Below are 17,761 nucleotides of genomic sequence, written 5' to 3' on the forward strand. Positions count from 1 at the left end.
TGTTAAACCATTCATGAGATTTGTAGGTTCTGTTTCAGCCTTTGTTATCTCCAGTGATAGACATCAGCTCGTGTATTTTGTACATGTCGTCTAGTTTTTCTGAATAAATGCTGTAAACCACGTATCCTTCTCGTATAGGTAACTTGGACTTAGGTTAGGGCCTGAGCTCGTATCTGACTCTGTAGCTGGGCAATCTCAGTGAGAGGATCTGCACACTTAAAACAATATCAGAACCAGGGTGATGAAGCTTTCTCGAGTTCACTGTCAAGCAAGGTGAAAATATGACTGGCTCTTTTTTTTTTTTCTTTGGATTGGAAGGAAGAAACGGGATATTTTTTTAATTGTCTGAGGCAACTGGAGAGGATCCAGAGTTGGCTCTAGGTGAGTTCTTCTAGTCATTTGACAATACTCCATTCATCTATGGTGGGTTGGTTGAATAACAACTTTAGTTGGTGGAAATTTTTCTTTGGAAATAGGAAATAAATTGGTGCTATTGCAAAAAATGCAAGCTTTGACCATTGTTAAGCACGTGATGCCTCAATTTGAGTCCATAAGTTGTAGGTTTTTTTTTTTCCACCCTGTGAGTGTTTAATAATCTTTTTATTATATATTTATGTACTTGAATCCATAAATCCAATGCCTTTTCAATTACCCAGATCCTGAAAGAGAAGGAAAAGTGAGTTTATTATGTTATCTTCTTTGGGTGCTGTTGATGGCTGTTTTGGATTTTGCTATGTTTTTCTGCACTTTTTATGTGATATTGCTTGATGGGTCTCGTGATTTGTTGTCTGGTTATATGGATGCATACGTAAACAACTGCATTTTCTTTTTTTGTTGGCTTGGTTTTTATGTGTTGGTATATCATAATGAGTCTATTGTTATCCTTGTTTGTATAACTAACAATAATTTGCATGTTTATATATATATATATGTAATAATAATAATTAGAAATGGGAGATTGCGAACAAGTAACTGGAAAAGGGAAAGCCAAGAAAGATTATAGTGCTTGGAGTGTGGAAGAGAGCAAAATGTTGTTGCAGCTCATGGTTGATGTTGCATCTCGTGGATGGCGTGATGCCAATGGCGTGCTAAGCAAGGCAACAGTAGAAACCAAAATACTTCCCATCCTTAATGAAAAACTTGGGTGTCAGAAAACCTATTGTCATTACCAAAGTCGGTTGAAATACTTTAAGAGAGAATATCAAAAATATTCACAGCTTATGCGTCATAACTCTGGGTTTGGGTGGGACTCAACCACAAAGAAATTCACTGCTCCTGAAGAAATTTGGGAAGACTACTTTAAGGTTAGGTTCTTAACTTCTCTCTCAATATGCGTTATGTGGTAACCTAAGTACATAATTCATTATTAATAATTATTATTCAATTGTTGTTTTTGTAGTCCCACCCAACCCACAGGCATATTCAAACAAAAACTTGTGAGGACTATGAGGATTTGCAAATTGTCATTGGGAATGCAGCTGTTAGTGGAAAAAACTCATTAGGATTGGGTGATGGTACTGATGCAAGAACTTTTGGGGTGGAAGATAGACAAGTTGGAATAGAGGACTTTGTTTATGATAATGACACTCGTGCCTTTGTACCAAATCATAATGAAGCATCACACCAAGATCCACCACTCGGACATTCTTCTTCATCCTTACCTTTTCAGGCCAATATTTGGACAAGTCCCTCAGAAAGCTCAAGCCAGAGAAAACGAACTAGACCAGAGCATGAAGGGAATGGTAGCCAATATGAGACATGTATGGACAGAATTAGTTTTAGCATTGCTGAAATTGCTACCGACTTCAAGGGAGTCCACAGCCTATTGGGAAAAAGGGAAAAAGACAGGGAGAGGCAAAGTTATATATGGGATGTCATTAAGGAGACTCCAAATATGGATGAACGTGCTCGTTATAAAGCCCTTTCTTTGTTGAATATTACTACATAGAAGGAAGCATTTTTGTTGATGTCCCCTAAAGAGCGCTCAAGTTGGATATCCTACAATTTGGAATGAGTGGTTTTTGAAAATGAGTGGGTTTTGGGGATAAGTGGTTTTTTGCTTGATAATGCATTAGGATTTATCAAACAGTATGTTTAAAAACTCTATTTTTTATTTATTTTGCATATGACATATTGACTTAAATTTTTATTAAATTGATGATGAACTGTTTTTTATTATATTGATGATGAATAGCTTTGCTTGGTTGTAATATGTGCTTGGTTATTGTTTTTATTCCAGGTTCTAAATTAGGCTACTTGTTATTGGGTGTTGATGATAGGTTTCCTATTGTTATTTGGAAGAGCATTACGGTTGCATGATAGCTTTTCCTATTCTTTCATTGCTCTTGGTCTTTTGACTCCTTGTCTTGAGTTGGGCATGAACCCAAAAGAAATTCATAATTATAAGATCAGATTTCTTATAATATTATTTTTTTTCAGGTGGTCGAATATCAATTTATATAATGGAGGAAGAACAAATTGAAAGGCAAGAAATTGAGAGGGAAGAAGAACTTCATGAAATCATTAGGTATTTATTAATGGCAATCCAAGCAGTAGCTCATGCGTTGAATGAGCTTATGATTATCATGCATAGTAAAAATGTTGAACGTCTATTAACTTGGCGAATAGTTACTAGGAAAGGATATAATTATATACATAATGCTTTGAGTGATGATCCTGAGCATTTTCGACAAACGTATAGAATGTATCCAGATGTGTTTCACAAGTTGTGAAGTATTATTAGAGAAAAAACATTGTTACAAGATACAAGGTTCATTTGTGTAGAAGAAATGCTTGCGACATTTTTGCATGTTGTGGGTCAAAATAACATATTTTCTGTAATACGTGACACATTTGGTCGATCCCACTTCACTGCTAGTAGAAGTTTTAACAAAGTTTTAAAGGCTTTGAACACATTAGGGAAAGTACAAGGTTTTACCCTTACTTTAAGGTAAGTGTTGTCTTGTGCATCTTGTTTACTTTTATATAATATTTTAAAAATCAAAATATAAACTTTGAATTTATTTCAGGACTGCATTGGAGCGATCAATGGCAGACATATTCCAGCAATGGTAACAAGAGGTGACGTAAGCAGTTATCGTAATCGTCACGGAACAATATCACAAAATATATTAGCAGCTTGTACCTTTGATTTAGAATTCATATATGTGCTTAGTGGGTGGGAGGGCTCAGCTCGTGATTCAAGAGTACTAAATGATGCTTTAACAAGGAGGAATGGACTTAAAGTGCCACAAGGTATTTTGTTTCTTTTTCTTTTTTCATTTACTATTTACATTAGATCATACATTGGATACTAAAATATGTGTATTCAATTATCAGGTAAATATTTCTTAGTGGATTGTGGATTTCTAAATCTCAGCCAATTTTTGGCTCCATTTTGAGATGTTCGATATCATCTCCAAGAGTTTGCAGGTCAAGGTCGTGACCCTGCAAAAGAAGTTGAGTTGTTCAGTCTTCGTCATGAGTCCTTGAGGAATGTCATTGAGAAGATCTTTGGTATATTTAAATCACGATTTACAATTTTCAAGTCTGCACCTCCATTCCCATATAGGACACAAACAGAGCTAGTGTTAGCTTGTGCTGGACTACACAACTTTCTTCGAAAGGAATGTCGATCAGACGAGTTTCCTATTGAATTGGAGAATGAATCTTCTTCATCTTCGTCATTACCGGTTAATTAAGGGAATTCTGAACTAGTTTTCCAAACACATGAACAATAACGAGCACATGCTAATGAATGGAAAGTTGATATAACTTTGAATATATGGAGAGATATTGGCCACAATGACAACAATGATAACGAATGAATGCTGCATATTTTTCTTTCAGCATTGCTTTCAAACTTGTTATAAATTTGTCACTATACTTTCATGAACGCCAATTACTTTGAATTCCTTATAGTATTTGCTTTTCGTTAATTTATGGTGGGTTCGTGACTGCATGGAATAGTTCCAATTGCCATTAACCATTTATACTTTTCCAGTTATACCGCATGGTGGGTTCGTGAACGCCAGTTATACTTTTCCAATTGCCATTAACCATTTCTTGCTGTAGAAATAGTTCCACCACCTATGAATATGGTTCCAAGTCAGCCACTGCATGGAATTCCTCACAGCAGTGGCAAACTCCAAAGCATGAAACAGCTAATAAAAATACATCTAATACATGGAGGAGTAATGCCACCTATGCAGGTTTCAACGCACCTGAATCATATAACCAAAATAGCTTTCAGTGGTCGACTAGTGGCTAGGTAAAGAAAATAGTGTTGGGAAGAAAGAGTAATAAAAGTCTATGCAAATTGATCTGAATTTATAACAAAAGTTCATACAAAAGTATGGAAGTCTATAATAAAAGTTTATACAAGTTTATTAAAAATCCTGGTAAAACCTATAGGAGTTATACAATTCCAGGAAATTTATCACTTAGAAAAAATCTTTCAAAATCTTATACAATCCTAATTGAATACACCCCACTAATAAGGGAGTCGTTTTGTCTAGTTAAGTTGCCTTTTTTTTTTTTTACTAATTTATTTGGATAAATTTACTCCTCCAATTTCGCAGCTTTCGCTTATTAGCCCTTGCACAATAGCGGCGCCAATTTTCTTGTACGGAAGAAGCTGCCAAATTACGCCAATGCTCTAATTGAAAATCCTCTAAGTGACGGAGCTCCGTCCTAAAATGCCACCAGAACTTAGCAACAATGGTCTTCAAGTCCTTAGCCCTTATAGCAAATGCTTCAACTTTTGTTTGGGACTTAAGAATTCTAGTCGACATGGGTAATTCAGAAGAGGGGGTAGATTTTAATGCCCAAATTAAAAGTTCTTCTCCATAAAAATCACCTTTCTCAAGCCACTTCGTGTCTGAGGAAGTAATTGTAATTCCACCCTTACTGCTAGGTGTAGGTGGGTAGCTCCATGCGGTGCCTTGTGTGATGAACATCATCTTCTCAAGTGGTTCCCCCTCTGAAACAATGTAGCTGCCCTCGTTATAGGTCTCCAGCTTAAGATGCTCGCTGATTGCTTTCAACACTTTTTCATCCATACTTTCAAGCATCGACACCTACCAATCAATATCATATACGTTAATTAGATTGTTATTGTCAAACGGATTTCCCATTTTGCTGATTTTTAAGAAGGATTCTGTAATACATATTTCACTTTGTCACGGGGTCACTTTGCAATAGATTTCAATGATCCGAATCATCTAACTTTTACTTTTCCACATAAGAGTATTTTAATGTTCAATGTTTGGAAACAATGTGTTCGTCTATTTACTCAATCATAGTTAGATGATTAAATAACTTAAGATTTTCAGCCTTCTTTTTAAAATGATCTTTTGAGCACAAGTAGGTGTGACACGTATAATTAAACCGCATTAAGAACTGAACCCGCTGGCAATCCCTTTGAATCTCGTCACAAGAAATCTACAGGCACGCACAAATATATCTTCATGCAATTAATTACTTTTGAATTTGCTAGTTAATTAGCATAATACTCACTTTCTTTAGTGATGTCAAGCGGAGAAGGCTCATGATACCTCTTCTGTGTCTCAAGGGAAGAACAGCGAGGATATTCTCCACATCAACATCTTTGTTTTCTTGAAGGTGTCGTTGTACGTTTTCTACGATTACCGTCCTGAGATGTTTTTCTGTTCGGCCTGAAACCATCTTCAGATCCTTAGGGAGGTCGTTTTTAGATAACCATAAATCGATCTCTGGACTTATCAGCTGCATCTTCCGTCTGAATATACGTTCATCTGATCTTATTTTCTCCAACTGCACACTTAATGTCTATTCCATACAGAATGTAGGTTCAGTGCTTCATTGTATGAACTTCCAGAAAACACACACGCATTCATGCTAAATTAATATAAAGATTCAGCACCAAACCAATGGTTACCTGCAAAGTTGCATTGAGATATATTAAGAATAGCATCATGCCGCTTAAAAGTGTGAAAACAGCAAAGACGTTTTCCCACTGGTTGCTACTGCTGGGCTCGAGGTTTTGCCCTAAAGAACTGAAAAAGTGGAAGTGAGCAATATGTTAGACGCAAAAGTTTGGTGTAATACTAGGAACACCTACTTATTACAACAATTTTTAGACACCAGTTGGTGTCTAGAAGTTGATGTATCCATATAATATTATGAAAAAGATCAAGAGCGGAGTTTTGCAAACCTCAGATTTCGTAAACCCCACCAAAAGCATTGCAATAACTTCTTCGAAAAATTTGTTGATCTCAGCATATCAGATTGAACAGCGCCAAGAAATATACCGAAATCGAAGAGTGTTGCATCTGGTGGATTTGTAGGGCATAAAACATTTAGAAGCGTGACATTTCTAAATATATTATCATTACAATCAAAATTAGCAGATCCACATCCATTTTCGCGACATCCATATTCCCAACAAGTTCTCTCTCGTTGAATAGCGAAAAAATACCATATGCCTCCAAGTATCTGTATGATCAACAAGGTAGTTAATGATCTAACTTCACGGAACATTCAAAAGGTATGAATAAAAAAATTATCAACTCCATGAAAGGGAGAAAAAATAACATTACTGAATCTTAAAGAACAAAGCTTCAAATTTATGAAATCAAGGTAATTAGCATCAAAACATAAATTATGTCCTAAAGTTGGTGCCTAACGCTAGCTCAACAGATGTGTGTCAGTCTTGAAGGAAGTTGAGGTTCCACCCCAAAACCAATTGGCAATGGGGGGGAGTAGCCCAACTCCTTATAAACCCAGGCTAGGTCCCTTAACATTTCAATGTGAGACAAACACTCTCAACACGCCCCCGCACGTGTGGCGAACTTTCAAGCCTAACACGTGGACAACACATATTGGGTGACGTGGGAGCACGTGTGGCCGTTGGGCCCAACACGTGAAGCCTTGCTCTGATACCATGAAGGAAGTTGAGGTTCCACCCCGAAACCAATTGGCAATGGGGGGGAGTAGCCCAACTCCTTATAAACCCAGGCTAGGTCCCTTAACATTTCAATGTGGGACAAACACTCTCAACAAGTCTCATATTGAAAGTCAAGCATATCATGGCAGAGAAATCGAAGCAAAGGATCCAAATAAGTGTGTAATACATATGTGTGTGTTTGTATATATATTTAATATAATCTACAGAATAAAGATAAGCATCCCCTCGCCTTACACTAGTGATTAGTGATTCTTAATATTTCTTATAATTCATAGATACATTGTTGGATTATTCATTTACAGGGAACCTAAATGCTTTTGGAGAAAACCAACCTAATTAACCATTGATAAATCACATTAATAGTCTAAAGTTGAAATGATTTGAAACAGTATAGTGAAACTTACATGGCCAGCAAGGATGAATGGAAAAAAGTTGAATACAGCTTTAACCAATATTCCTACTCGAGTCTGTATACTGGGAGTATTGCCAGATAGATAGATGCGAAGAACTCGTGGTACATATTGAAATAGAATAAGAGAGTTCATAAACATCCTTACGAAAGATCTTGAGCCTCTCCTTTTTGTAAAAAATATGAAAAATACTACCTGCGCGTACAATGCAATATTTGTTTTAGCCAACAGTTCAAAATATAGTGTGGAAATACTTTTCCTACTTTCAAAAATACATGTCAAATATTGAAAGAAACTGAAAAATAATTCAGTCCAAGAAATTCTGGTCTTACCTGTGGAACGGGGAGAACAGCAAAAGTGTCAATTACAATGCATGACAGCAAAATCTTCTTAGCTGATTTAACTCTTTCCAAACGAAATGTGGCACCATTTATTGATATCTTGGACGTGACGTTGAGTTGATAAATTTGAAAAATAATATCGACAAGATAAAAGAGATCTGCAACAGATCGTAAAGCAAGAGCTATTTTCTTCAGGTTTTTGTCCAACTCCAGACACTTCATGTCCTCGTTGATGACAGGAGTGTAGAAGAACAAAGGATCCATCAAAACAGCAAACACACAGGATAATACAAATATCTTGTTCCATATTGGAAGGAGAGGTCCAAGAAACTCCTTTGATATTTTTAATATCTTCTTCCATATTGAAAGGAGACGGTCGAGGATTTCTTCTTTTAATGACCTCCGGCGTGCCGGTGCACTGTGTGTGAGAATCGGTCTCGGCCTCACCTCCTCTATTAAGTCCCATCCTGGATCCTCAATTAAATCCCAGTCAGGTTGAACACTGAAAAAGACACAAGGAACATAAAATTGCACACACGTCGTCAAAAGAAACATTAGCTCTTACATGATTAGTACGTACTACTCCATCTTTGAGTCATTTGGTTGACCACATTTTCGTCTGAGTTTTATCATGTTTCTTAGCATATTTTAGGTGATCAAACAATTAGGATTATTTTGATCGTTGAAATAAAATTCGTAGTGCATCTTAAAAAGTATTCTTTAAATAAAATAATTTAAAAATCTCTTATCAAAAAAGGACTGTATTTAAATGTCAAAATGATCCTTCTATTATATATGTTACTCACCCTCTAAAATTCAATTGACATAAAACGAACCAAAACAAATAGTTAGAACCCAATAAACAAGTGGGCCTTCCATTCAATACATATAGGCTTGGGCCCTTGGACCACGTTACAACAATTATTTATATTTCTGGCTTTTTTATTTTTATTTTAAGGATATTATTATAAAAGCGAGTAAATATGATACAAATAATATTTACAGTTAAGCTTTTGAAATGATTACATGTATATGAATTACTTTGAAAAGCCACTGCAAATACCAAGTCATATTGTTTCAATAAAAATTTATTTAAAGGGCAAAAATGAAATATGTCAAAGAAAGAAACTAATTACCTTAACACAATTGTTTCAATATCACATGAGTTGACCATATCTGAAGCTTGTTAATCATGCAATATCCTCCTAAGTCTGAACTATTAACAAGAAGATTAGGAAGCTTGCTAAACTAGCATACTGCAAAAACCAAATTAAAAAACATTGAAATTTAGAGTAAGTGTGAAGCTCTGTGAACCTGGGATTGAAGAGATGATCCATTTAAAGAAAGAATTTAACTTACAATAATTGAAGCTCATAACAGTGGCAGTAAGCTTCTAGGGGTACAAGGTGGATGAGAGAGAGAGAGAGAGAGAGAGAGAGAGAGAGAGAGAGGAAAAGAAGATGCAGAAAATGAATCTAGAAAGTCGCCTTGGAAACTCATGAGGAGAGGTAGGGAGAGTGAGAGAGGAACAGAACTGAGGATTTGAGCTCAAAAAATGGTTTATAAAAACGAAAAAAGTAGAGTAAAAGAGTTGACAATGGGCCATGCTTTTTTCTAAGTCTTTGTCTTCTTCTATCAAATACAAATACCATCTTATAGTACTCACTGCTTTTACATTATTTCCTGATCCACACTCAGACCTTTGCGCAAGTTGGAAATAATAATATTAACCACACTGTCTGGATCAAACACGCGATGTGTGTTGGGATCTGACTTAAATAGACCCATTTATTCTTAAATTTAATAGATAAATTTGATAAAACAAAGGATAGAACCTTTATTTCTAACGAAATTGAAGTTAGAGGACGACCGTAACAATTTTGGGAATTTATGAACTAAAATACAAATTGGATCAAAATTTAGGAACTATTTAACCTAAAAATCCCAATTTAAAATTTCTAACTTTTGTTTAAATTAAAATTTTAATTCATTCATTCGAAACTTTAAATCATACAAGTTATACTGTAGCAATGGCAAAAGCACATACATAGACTGAAAATGCAATTTGGCAAATAATAATTTTACACACAAAAAAATAAATAAATAGCCAAAGTAGGTCAATTTGGATTTCAAGCAGAACCACCCTCCAAATTATCTACCAATAGAATGTCGTCTATTCCATCAATAAGATAGCTTAAAGAAATTTTCTTCTTCATCATTGTTTTCATATAACTATGTGTCTATTTTTCAAATCAAATACTTAACATTAATAATTTAACTTTTGAAAATTATGGCGTTACATTATTAAGTCGTCAACTTCGCAATTTGTAATTTTTTTTTCATGTTACATTATTAATTCGTTAACTTCTCTGCATCAACCAAACATGTAACAGGAACTTACCATGGCCTTCATGATTCAGTGTTAAGTGGACAACGATATATAATTAACATTTTAAGAACATTAGTCGTGATTTTTTTATAGAAAAAAACTGAAGATATGATCATTTGATCTTGCTTCAAGGATTATGTATTGCAAGGACCAATTTTAACAAAAGAACTGTTTTAATTTTAGGGAGGAGAATAGAGCTCTCCTCAAATGTAGGATGCTAAAAAATGGTGAGCCAAAATAAGGAGGTGTTCATGGAGCTGAAATTTGCCCTTCAACTCTCTATTTTTACCGAGGACCGCCCTTCACGGCAATGTGCTTAATTTGCTTCATAACAACTCCATATAAAAGGCCTTAGAAGGTTCAACTTTGAATCAAGACATCTTGAATCAACATTCAACAACCCTCTCTCTCTCTCTCTCTCTTTTTCATAGGCGTGCAAGTACACACACACACAATTCAAGATGGAGCGATCCGGACGTATGTTTTCAACTGTCTTCATCCTTGTCCTGCTCTTTGTGGTTATTGGTATTTTTCTCTTTCCTCGTTTTAATTCTATCTTTATATTTGAATATAGTGGTATATTTCTTTCCAATATTAAAAGATGTTTCAAGTTTGAATCCACCTTTTCTCGTTAATTTATCGATGCATCTTTGGCAGGGATGGGTCCAATGGTTGCTGAGGGCAAGGCCGCAACAAAGGAGAATTCGAGGACTTGTGAGTCTCTGAGCACGAAATTCAAGGGACTTTGCTTCCGATCAAGCAACTGTGCAGATATTTGCAAAAAAGAGGGCTTCCTGGAAGGCAAATGTGCTGGCTTCAGGCTGAGATGTACATGCACTAAGAAATGTTAGTGATAAAACACACAAAATTATTTTGGTGCATGGGATCGAGAAGAACGAAAATTTATTGCCCTTTTTATTGTTTTGTTTAAGCGAATAAATGACTAGCCCTAATATAAATGTTGGGGTTGTGTCCTCGTTTTTGTTCTTATGCGCTAACCAGGCGTGAGTTATTTTGTTATTAATAAAATAAAATAAAAATCATATCGTTCATTTCTTAATGCTATGACACTTTTTTTTCCCTATAATACACAAATGTGATCTTTCTAACATTACTCTAAATATTTTACCAATGCGTTAAATGTTGATTATGCTAACATAAAGTAATATTATTAGGCTCTCTTCGTGTATACATGCTTAGGCATGAGCTCAAGTTCTAGGTATACAGCTACATAAACTCTACGCATTCATTTTGGTTAGAAGTTCAATTTTCTAAAGCGTTAACTAGATATCTTTGTTAATTAACTTTTTTTCTTGTGTACCTTCAGTTTAGTGCTATAAGCTTGTAGCTTACCTCTCTGCATTTGCTTTGTGTTATACGGCCACTCTTAATAAGAGTAAAATTAGACAACATTTCTGATTATATTATATGGCGTGTACTGGAATTACTTTTATAAATGCACCAACTAGTACCTTTTCTTTATACAAGCGATATTTTATTTTAATTTAATCTAAATTACTAGAATAAATATTTGAACTCGGGTGGAGAGTAGAGCCGTATTCTAATCAACTTGACTAAGTCCTAATACTTTTATAATTACTATGCTTCAAACTTCCAAATGACTTCAAAACAAGATGGGCTGAGATATAGAATTGGTCAGGGTGTGTGCTAAAAGTGCAGGAGAAATTGAAAAACCTTTGGGTCTGGCTAAAGCCTAGCCAGCCCACAACTATGTTATTCCCCTAATTTCTGTAGTTTCAGCCCAAACGACCAATTTACAGTTGTGTTTAGGGAGGTAGGGTTTAAAATTGGTCATTGCAAATTTGCAATACATTTCCATTAAGGCAATAGGATCCAAATTATGATGTGGGAAGTGATTAGTACATGTCATGTCAACTTAGGATTTTATCCCAGTGAATATGAATTACGTTACTATTCGAAAATTTATCGAGTTTCAGCTTTTACTAACTAAAGTTTATTTTCGTTTCAACTTTGTATCCATATCCTGTGAGATGAGATCCCTAACACCATGGGATCTATTTGGGATCCATTGGAGATAAGAAAACACAGAGAGAGAAAAACTCGGGGAAACAAATTGGGTTCTATATTTATATAGCATCTTCTAAACATATAAAACAAAAGACGTAGAAAAGTATTGGTTACACAGGCTGTAAAGAAAAAAATAAAGCACAGAAGGGTCCCCCCCACCTACCTAGAACTCAGAAAAGGCCATAGAATTCAAAGAATCAATGCCCATTTTTCCTCATAGGCCTTCTGATATTGGTCCTAGTTTTCTCAAAACTGTTGTGGAATATTAGACAGGCTCCGGTAAAGAGGGTGAAAATGCTCGACTTTTAACATTTTTTACTTTAAACACCAGGTAACTTTTCTCTACCATGATGCAGCTTTACACCATCTAATAAAAACTAGTTTATTGTTGTGTGTAAAATGTTCACAAGTTAAAGAGCATTTTCCGATGCATCCGAAGTTCGATTCTTCTTTTTCAGTATCGCTTGTATGAAAGAAAAAACAAGAGTAAAAATGTTTCAGGATCATTTGCAACTCGTAATATTTGTTCTTTAAGCAGAGCATTTACTAAGCACTGTATTCAAAGGAAAGGAGATTAAAAAAAAATAAATAAATAAAAGATTAAGAAAAACCCATAATTGCAGGAGCAATCTTTGTCTGTCCCCCCCATTACTTGAATTTTCTATTGGAGTAAAATAGAATCAAAGTTGAATTAAACCAACTGTCCCTGTTTTTCCCTAATCATTTGTGTCACTGTCCAAACACACCATAGACCACATGCATTTATATTGGTTCTGCTATATATAATATGCAGATGTAGGTAGTTGCATATATTATTAAATCGCTGTCCCCAAATTCCAGATGACGATATAATAAATTCTGGAACAGATCTACGTCCACAAAATCACACCAAACCAGAGAGAGATGTTGAAATTTAATAAGACCACATTTTGTGGTTAGCCATCCAAAGTGAAGTTAGGTAGCCTATACACTTCGTTGGGAAAAAAGTACTACTTTAGTTGGCAATGGCAAAAGCATACTCATTATGCATCATTCCCTATTGGAATGAAAATATATATATATATGCAAAACATTCAAGTTTGGCAATTACCATTGATGGTTCATAATCATCTCTTGTCAAATTGTCACCAATTTCACCAAACTGTCAATTTGAACCACACACTCCACTCTACACATGATACCATAACTAACATCCTCACCCCTAACATGTCAATTAGTTTGGCAAAAACAGAATATTCGCTATACCAAAAGATCATGTGTTAAAAAAAGATGTAACCCATCAAGCTATCACAAGAAAGGCACCAAAAGTAAAAGCTCAACCTGATGAACTTAAACCAAAAGAGGAGTTCAAAGAAAAATACTACAGATGTAATTAAGAACATAATGGTTCAGCATTCCAATCACAGCCTACAAAATTACAAATGAACATGAGCTAGTCGCCTTAAATTAAAGTTTTAAACAGAAATCCTACTGATGGCATAATCAACTGACAATTTTAAAAAACTACCACCTTCAAGGCAAGGTCATACATACATCATACCAGAACATGTTCTCCATGTTCATTGCTGCTGAGCATTCAAAACAAAATGGCTCAATGAGGTACAGCATCTTCTTCATTAACTTAACACGAAATGGCGGAAAATAGAATGTCGTGCCACTCAAAGGCAACTGAAGATAAAAGTCTTCCTCACAACATGCAGTCAGTTCTAGCCGGCAACCTCCTGAAGAAATTCAGCGGCACAGAAGGAAGCTTATGACGGAATCTTGGGTGCCTCAACACATAGAATCCAGCGAGAAGAGCCACAACCTGGAATGGTGTAACATACAAAACAATGGCAGCAATCAGACAGAAAAGCACAAACAGTGATGTTGCTCTCGGGTCTCTCCAACTTAGCAAAGATTGCAGCCTCTCCCCTTGAGTAGCCAAGTCACCAACCACTGTCTGGATTCTCCCAGCAATGCTCCTCAATCTATCATATCTCATCCTTACTATGTCAGAAGGCCGTGAAGTAGGGAATGTATCAAATTCTTCATCAAGTTCATCAGGATGTGCAGAATCTGCGTGAGACAGACGAGTGTCCATGTGAGGAGGATGCCTTGGTCTCCATCTATAATACCAAACTCCAATCAAGAAGAGGTAGAGGAAAATTGTAGGTAATATGAGCTCTGGGTACATGACCAGAATTATAAACAAGATGTGGATGAGTACAGTTGTAATGGGGTTTTTCCAAGTACAGATCTGATCAAACCATTTTCCAACAGCAATTACCCCACCCAAAACATTCATAATCCTGAAAAAGTTAGCTTTGCTTCTTCGCATACTCCACATGTGAGAGCCCACATCCAGCATATACTCTACCACTTCTTTCCTCAGTGGTGGTTCAGCACGGCTCAGCCTCATTGATACAATCTGAGTGGCCTGGTGCCTCAAGCTATCGAGCTGGCTTACAGTTAATGGATGAATATAGTGCATTTTTGGCAACAGTGGCTGGGAGTACATGTGCATCATGTTAAGCAAAGAAGAGCAAGTGAACCTCACAGCCATATGAATTTCACCCATCTTCTTTACACCATTTGGGTGCAGAACTAAAAGTGGGTAAGAGTGTGTGTACACCCGATCAGTTTCAAGGGTGGAGAGACGAATCCTTACCTTTCCAATTCTTGCATCCCTGGCCCCTCCAGCCTTATCTCCCCCATGCAAATGACAGTTATCAAATACCCCAATAGTTATGACAGTACAAGGATCAAAAACTTCCCATGTATATTGCTCATTCCACCTGGGAGTAAAGCTATCAATAATGGTTCTTGTTCGAACCCACTTCTGCCCGTATTTCGCCACACAATAAGCATCTGTTGTACCCCTCCCATCTTTCGTCTTCATTGGCATCAACCCCTGAGCATTCAGAATTCCCACTTCAAGAACCCCAATGCTGGACTTCCACAGCGGTTTTGCTGTTGGTCGAAGATCACTACTATAGTGTGTTGATTCATCAAGGACATGGTAACCACCTTCCAGACAGATCCTCATATGAATTCTGCTTGCAAACTTAATTTCCTTCTTCTTTTCCCCTTCTACAATAACATGTTTCTCAAGATTGTGCCAACTAGTGTTCACAGGTTTATGATCATACCTTCGGGTCACATACTGCAGGGGAATTGCACACCTTCCTAGAACTTCATCTTTATTAGGCGCTACTCTGTCCTCCACACTCAAAATCAGGGGCTCCTCAAATGGTTCTGATGCTACGAACATTAAATCTTCATTCCACATAGGATTTATACTCCTGCTTGGAGAAATCCTAGTTCTCAAAGCCTGATTTCCCAGTATAGCCTTCACAAAAACTTCAGGATACCTACCTTTATCACTCGGTTGCAAATCCTGAGCTTCAATCACATTAACCCTCAAATACCAAAGCTTAGGAGAGAGATACACCTTTGACCGAATATTTGAAAGACTGTCAGCCCCACTAACTGTAGCAGCATCTGAATGCCATGCTTCAGGAAAAGCTTCATCTGCTTGGGTGCCCATCCAAACAGCCAACATTAGCTCTCCCCTAACCTTGTCCCCCTTCCTATCCTCCAATCTATACCATTGCGGTGCTAGAGGACTATCAGGAGGTACCCGTTTTGGAATCTCATTCAGGTCAAAAGAAACACGACCCATGAAATCATCCTTCACAACATCCTTGTCCTTCACAATGACCTCAAGAACCGAAGCCTGAATACGATCTTTCGAGAATGCAAAAACCTGGTTCCACTCCGGATTCGACTTCTTCTCGAAATGTCGAGTGGCACCCTTATAATTTCCAAGCCTAACTTCAACATAAGGGTCACAACTACCAGTAACATCTTTCGCAGGCAAGTCCTTCGCCTTGACAACCCGGACATAGAGATACTGCATCTGCTCAACAAGGTCATAGGTGCTCGTGAGCTTATCACCAGAGATCCTCCCCCCACCGAGGTGGGGTTTGGTCTCCTTCAAAGCAAAGTCTTCTGGGGGTGGTCTCTGCATCTTGTGGGTTCAAAAACAGAGAGACCCAAATGGCAAAGATTGAAGTTGAAGTTGAACGGTTGGATATAATAAGATTAACTGTTTTTGAATTAATTCAAAAGTTCCAGGAACCTAAAACATCGGAAAAAATAGTTTAATAGCCGTTAGTTATAAGGAAAACCAAAAGCCAAGGCACCTAAATCTCGGAATATTCATTAAACAAAACCGCACCATCTAAACTAAATTAATAACACGAAACAGGGTGTTATTGTTAACTACAAATTGCCATATCCATTACTCAAAAAGAAAAGCAATCTGAAACTAACAGTACAAAACATTTCATAAATAACACGAAATCAGAAAGAATAACTTAGATCTTTAAATATTGGATGCATACATAACAGAATATAAAAGGTCCAAGTTTTAAGAGTAACCTTCGTAGCGGCGGAGAAACCCAAGCTTCAGATCTGAAACAACAAACAACCCAAAGTTACAAAACACAAATAGCAGAGTGCGAGACTCGATGTGTTTTTATATATTGTGTTTGGCTACCGAGAAAAATGACGAAAAGCAGGAAAAATTGAACATGCTTCGATACTAATAATTTTCCTTTTCTGCGACCACCGAAAGCAAACATATCTATGACTAAATCCAAAACATTACTTTCCTATTCGGAACTTAAAATTTGCAGTCGCCAAAAAAATTTCTTTTGTTTTCATAAGCTTTCCCAGAAAAAAAAAACAAACAAACTGAGAGCAAGAAAATGAAGAAAACAGAAAAATAAACAAAAGTGTGAAGACAACATAAAGCATCAGAAAGAACCCTAACAATGTCGGCGCAGGGGAATGCTAAGCGGTTCAGAGAGAGAGAGTTTACCTCTTGAGAAGGAAGAAGACTCAGCAGGGCTTCAAAGAAAAAACCCAAAACCCAAAAAAGCTCATCTTTTCAAACAAACCAAGAGGAAAAGGAAAATAAATGAAACGCTCCTCCTCAGATTGAAGCGGTGGAAATGGGTATCATTGGGTTTGGTGAGGCTGAAAAATCAAAAAGATAAGGATGAACTAAGAAGAAGCAATGTTTTGCATTCTAGAGAGAGACACTGTAGAGAGGTAGAGAGGTAGAGAGAGAAAAGTTGAGCGCTTTTGCTTTTGGGTGGGATCTGTTGAATATGTGAGAGATATACAGAGGGAGACTAGTCAGTCTTTTTTCTCTTTCCTTCTTTTTTTTTTTTTCTCTTCTTTTGCTTTTTCTCACTCTGTGTAGGGTCTGCGGCTCACTGAGTGTCTGGTGGGCTTGATGAGGTTGGAAAATGTACTGGTCAAGCATGTGTAGGAGACTGTTGTCGGTCTTCGCACGTGTGACACCATTTGTTTGTGATGGAAATTGGAATAAGAAGGGACATGCCGCACAACACTACGGAATTACAGCAGATTAATGTCTTTTTTCCTGTTTTTATAGAGCACTAGATCAGTTATAAAAAAATTATATATATATACCTAATTGGCTGTTAGAGTGATTTGTCATTTGGCATTATGCAATTATGTGTCACATTCAATGCACAAGTGCGTTGTTTTATCAACGGCCAAATTATAATCTTTTTAATCTTTTAACTCGATAGTTAAAAAATATATTATA

At 36.5% G+C, this 17,761-nt stretch overlaps 5 protein-coding genes across 8 annotated transcripts; 3 read left to right on the plus strand and 2 right to left on the minus strand.

Moving 5' to 3' along the window:
• On the plus strand, nucleotides 951-1,948 carry LOC18771580 (uncharacterized protein At2g29880). Its single transcript, XM_007202963.2, has 2 exons — nucleotides 951-1,304; nucleotides 1,400-1,948. The coding sequence occupies exons 1-2, from the start codon at nucleotides 951-953 to the stop codon at nucleotides 1,946-1,948; spliced, it is 903 nt and encodes a 300-aa protein (XP_007203025.2).
• LOC18770058 lies at nucleotides 3,069-3,701 on the plus strand. Its single transcript, XM_020568968.1, has 2 exons — nucleotides 3,069-3,255; nucleotides 3,433-3,701. The coding sequence occupies exons 1-2, from the start codon at nucleotides 3,069-3,071 to the stop codon at nucleotides 3,699-3,701; spliced, it is 456 nt and encodes a 151-aa protein (XP_020424557.1).
• On the minus strand, nucleotides 4,308-9,326 carry LOC18770372 (cyclic nucleotide-gated ion channel 1). Of its 4 annotated transcripts, none has more exons than XM_020567644.1 (8): nucleotides 9,057-9,318; nucleotides 8,834-8,908; nucleotides 7,689-8,199; nucleotides 7,351-7,551; nucleotides 6,194-6,474; nucleotides 5,918-6,035; nucleotides 5,518-5,808; nucleotides 4,308-5,078 (listed from the first exon to the last, which is right to left on the minus strand). In XM_020567644.1, exons 2-8 carry the CDS (start codon nucleotides 8,869-8,871, stop codon nucleotides 4,542-4,544), a joined length of 1,977 nt encoding a protein of 658 aa, XP_020423233.1. In that variant the 5' UTR covers nucleotides 8,872-8,908; nucleotides 9,057-9,318; the 3' UTR covers nucleotides 4,308-4,541. The 4 variants fall into 4 exon arrangements, with proteins under 4 accessions (XP_020423233.1, XP_020423232.1, XP_020423234.1 ...); XM_020567643.1 differs by having other exon boundaries at nucleotides 8,834-8,953; XM_020567645.1 differs by lacking the exon at nucleotides 9,057-9,318 and adding an exon at nucleotides 9,012-9,029.
• LOC18771417 (defensin Ec-AMP-D1) lies at nucleotides 10,480-11,096 on the plus strand. Its single transcript, XM_020569117.1, has 2 exons — nucleotides 10,480-10,611; nucleotides 10,744-11,096. Exons 1-2 carry the CDS (start codon nucleotides 10,548-10,550, stop codon nucleotides 10,935-10,937), a joined length of 258 nt encoding a protein of 85 aa, XP_020424706.1. The 5' UTR covers nucleotides 10,480-10,547; the 3' UTR covers nucleotides 10,938-11,096.
• LOC18771066 (FT-interacting protein 1) lies at nucleotides 13,478-17,534 on the minus strand. The gene is made up of 3 exons (XM_020568055.1): nucleotides 17,003-17,534; nucleotides 16,561-16,593; nucleotides 13,478-16,258 (listed from the first exon to the last, which is right to left on the minus strand). Exon 3 carries the CDS (start codon nucleotides 16,145-16,147, stop codon nucleotides 13,823-13,825), a length of 2,325 nt encoding a protein of 774 aa, XP_020423644.1. The 5' UTR covers nucleotides 16,148-16,258; nucleotides 16,561-16,593; nucleotides 17,003-17,534; the 3' UTR covers nucleotides 13,478-13,822.

This window comes from Prunus persica, chromosome G7, assembly GCF_000346465.2.
Source record: "Prunus persica cultivar Lovell chromosome G7, Prunus_persica_NCBIv2, whole genome shotgun sequence".
In the NCBI taxonomy this organism is placed as follows: Eukaryota; Viridiplantae; Streptophyta; class Magnoliopsida; order Rosales; family Rosaceae; genus Prunus; species Prunus persica.

Coding starts and splice junctions, on each gene's coding strand:
- LOC18771580 (XM_007202963.2), top strand. CDS start 951: ATGGGAGATTGCGAACAAGTAACTGGAAAAGGGAAAGCCAAGAAAGAT. Junction 1,305..1,399: donor TTTGGGAAGACTACTTTAAG/GTTAGGTTCTTA, acceptor TTGTTTTTGTAG/TCCCACCCAACCCACAGGCA.
- LOC18770058 (XM_020568968.1), top strand. CDS start 3,069: ATGGTAACAAGAGGTGACGTAAGCAGTTATCGTAATCGTCACGGAACA. Junction 3,256..3,432: donor TGGACTTAAAGTGCCACAAG/GTATTTTGTTTC, acceptor AAGAGTTTGCAG/GTCAAGGTCGTGACCCTGCA.
- LOC18770372 (XM_020567644.1), bottom strand. CDS start 8,871: ATGGTCAACTCATGTGATATTGAAACAATTGTGTTAAG. Junction 6,475..7,350: donor CATTCATCCTTGCTGGCCAT/GTAAGTTTCACT, acceptor TTGATCATACAG/ATACTTGGAGGCATATGGTA. Junction 5,079..5,517: donor GCTTGACATCACTAAAGAAA/GTGAGTATTATG, acceptor ATTGATTGGTAG/GTGTCGATGCTTGAAAGTAT.
- LOC18771417 (XM_020569117.1), top strand. CDS start 10,548: ATGGAGCGATCCGGACGTATGTTTTCAACTGTCTTCATCCTTGTCCTG. Junction 10,612..10,743: donor CCTGCTCTTTGTGGTTATTG/GTATTTTTCTCT, acceptor CATCTTTGGCAG/GGATGGGTCCAATGGTTGCT.
- LOC18771066 (XM_020568055.1), bottom strand. CDS start 16,147: ATGCAGAGACCACCCCCAGAAGACTTTGCTTTGAAGGAGACCAAACCC.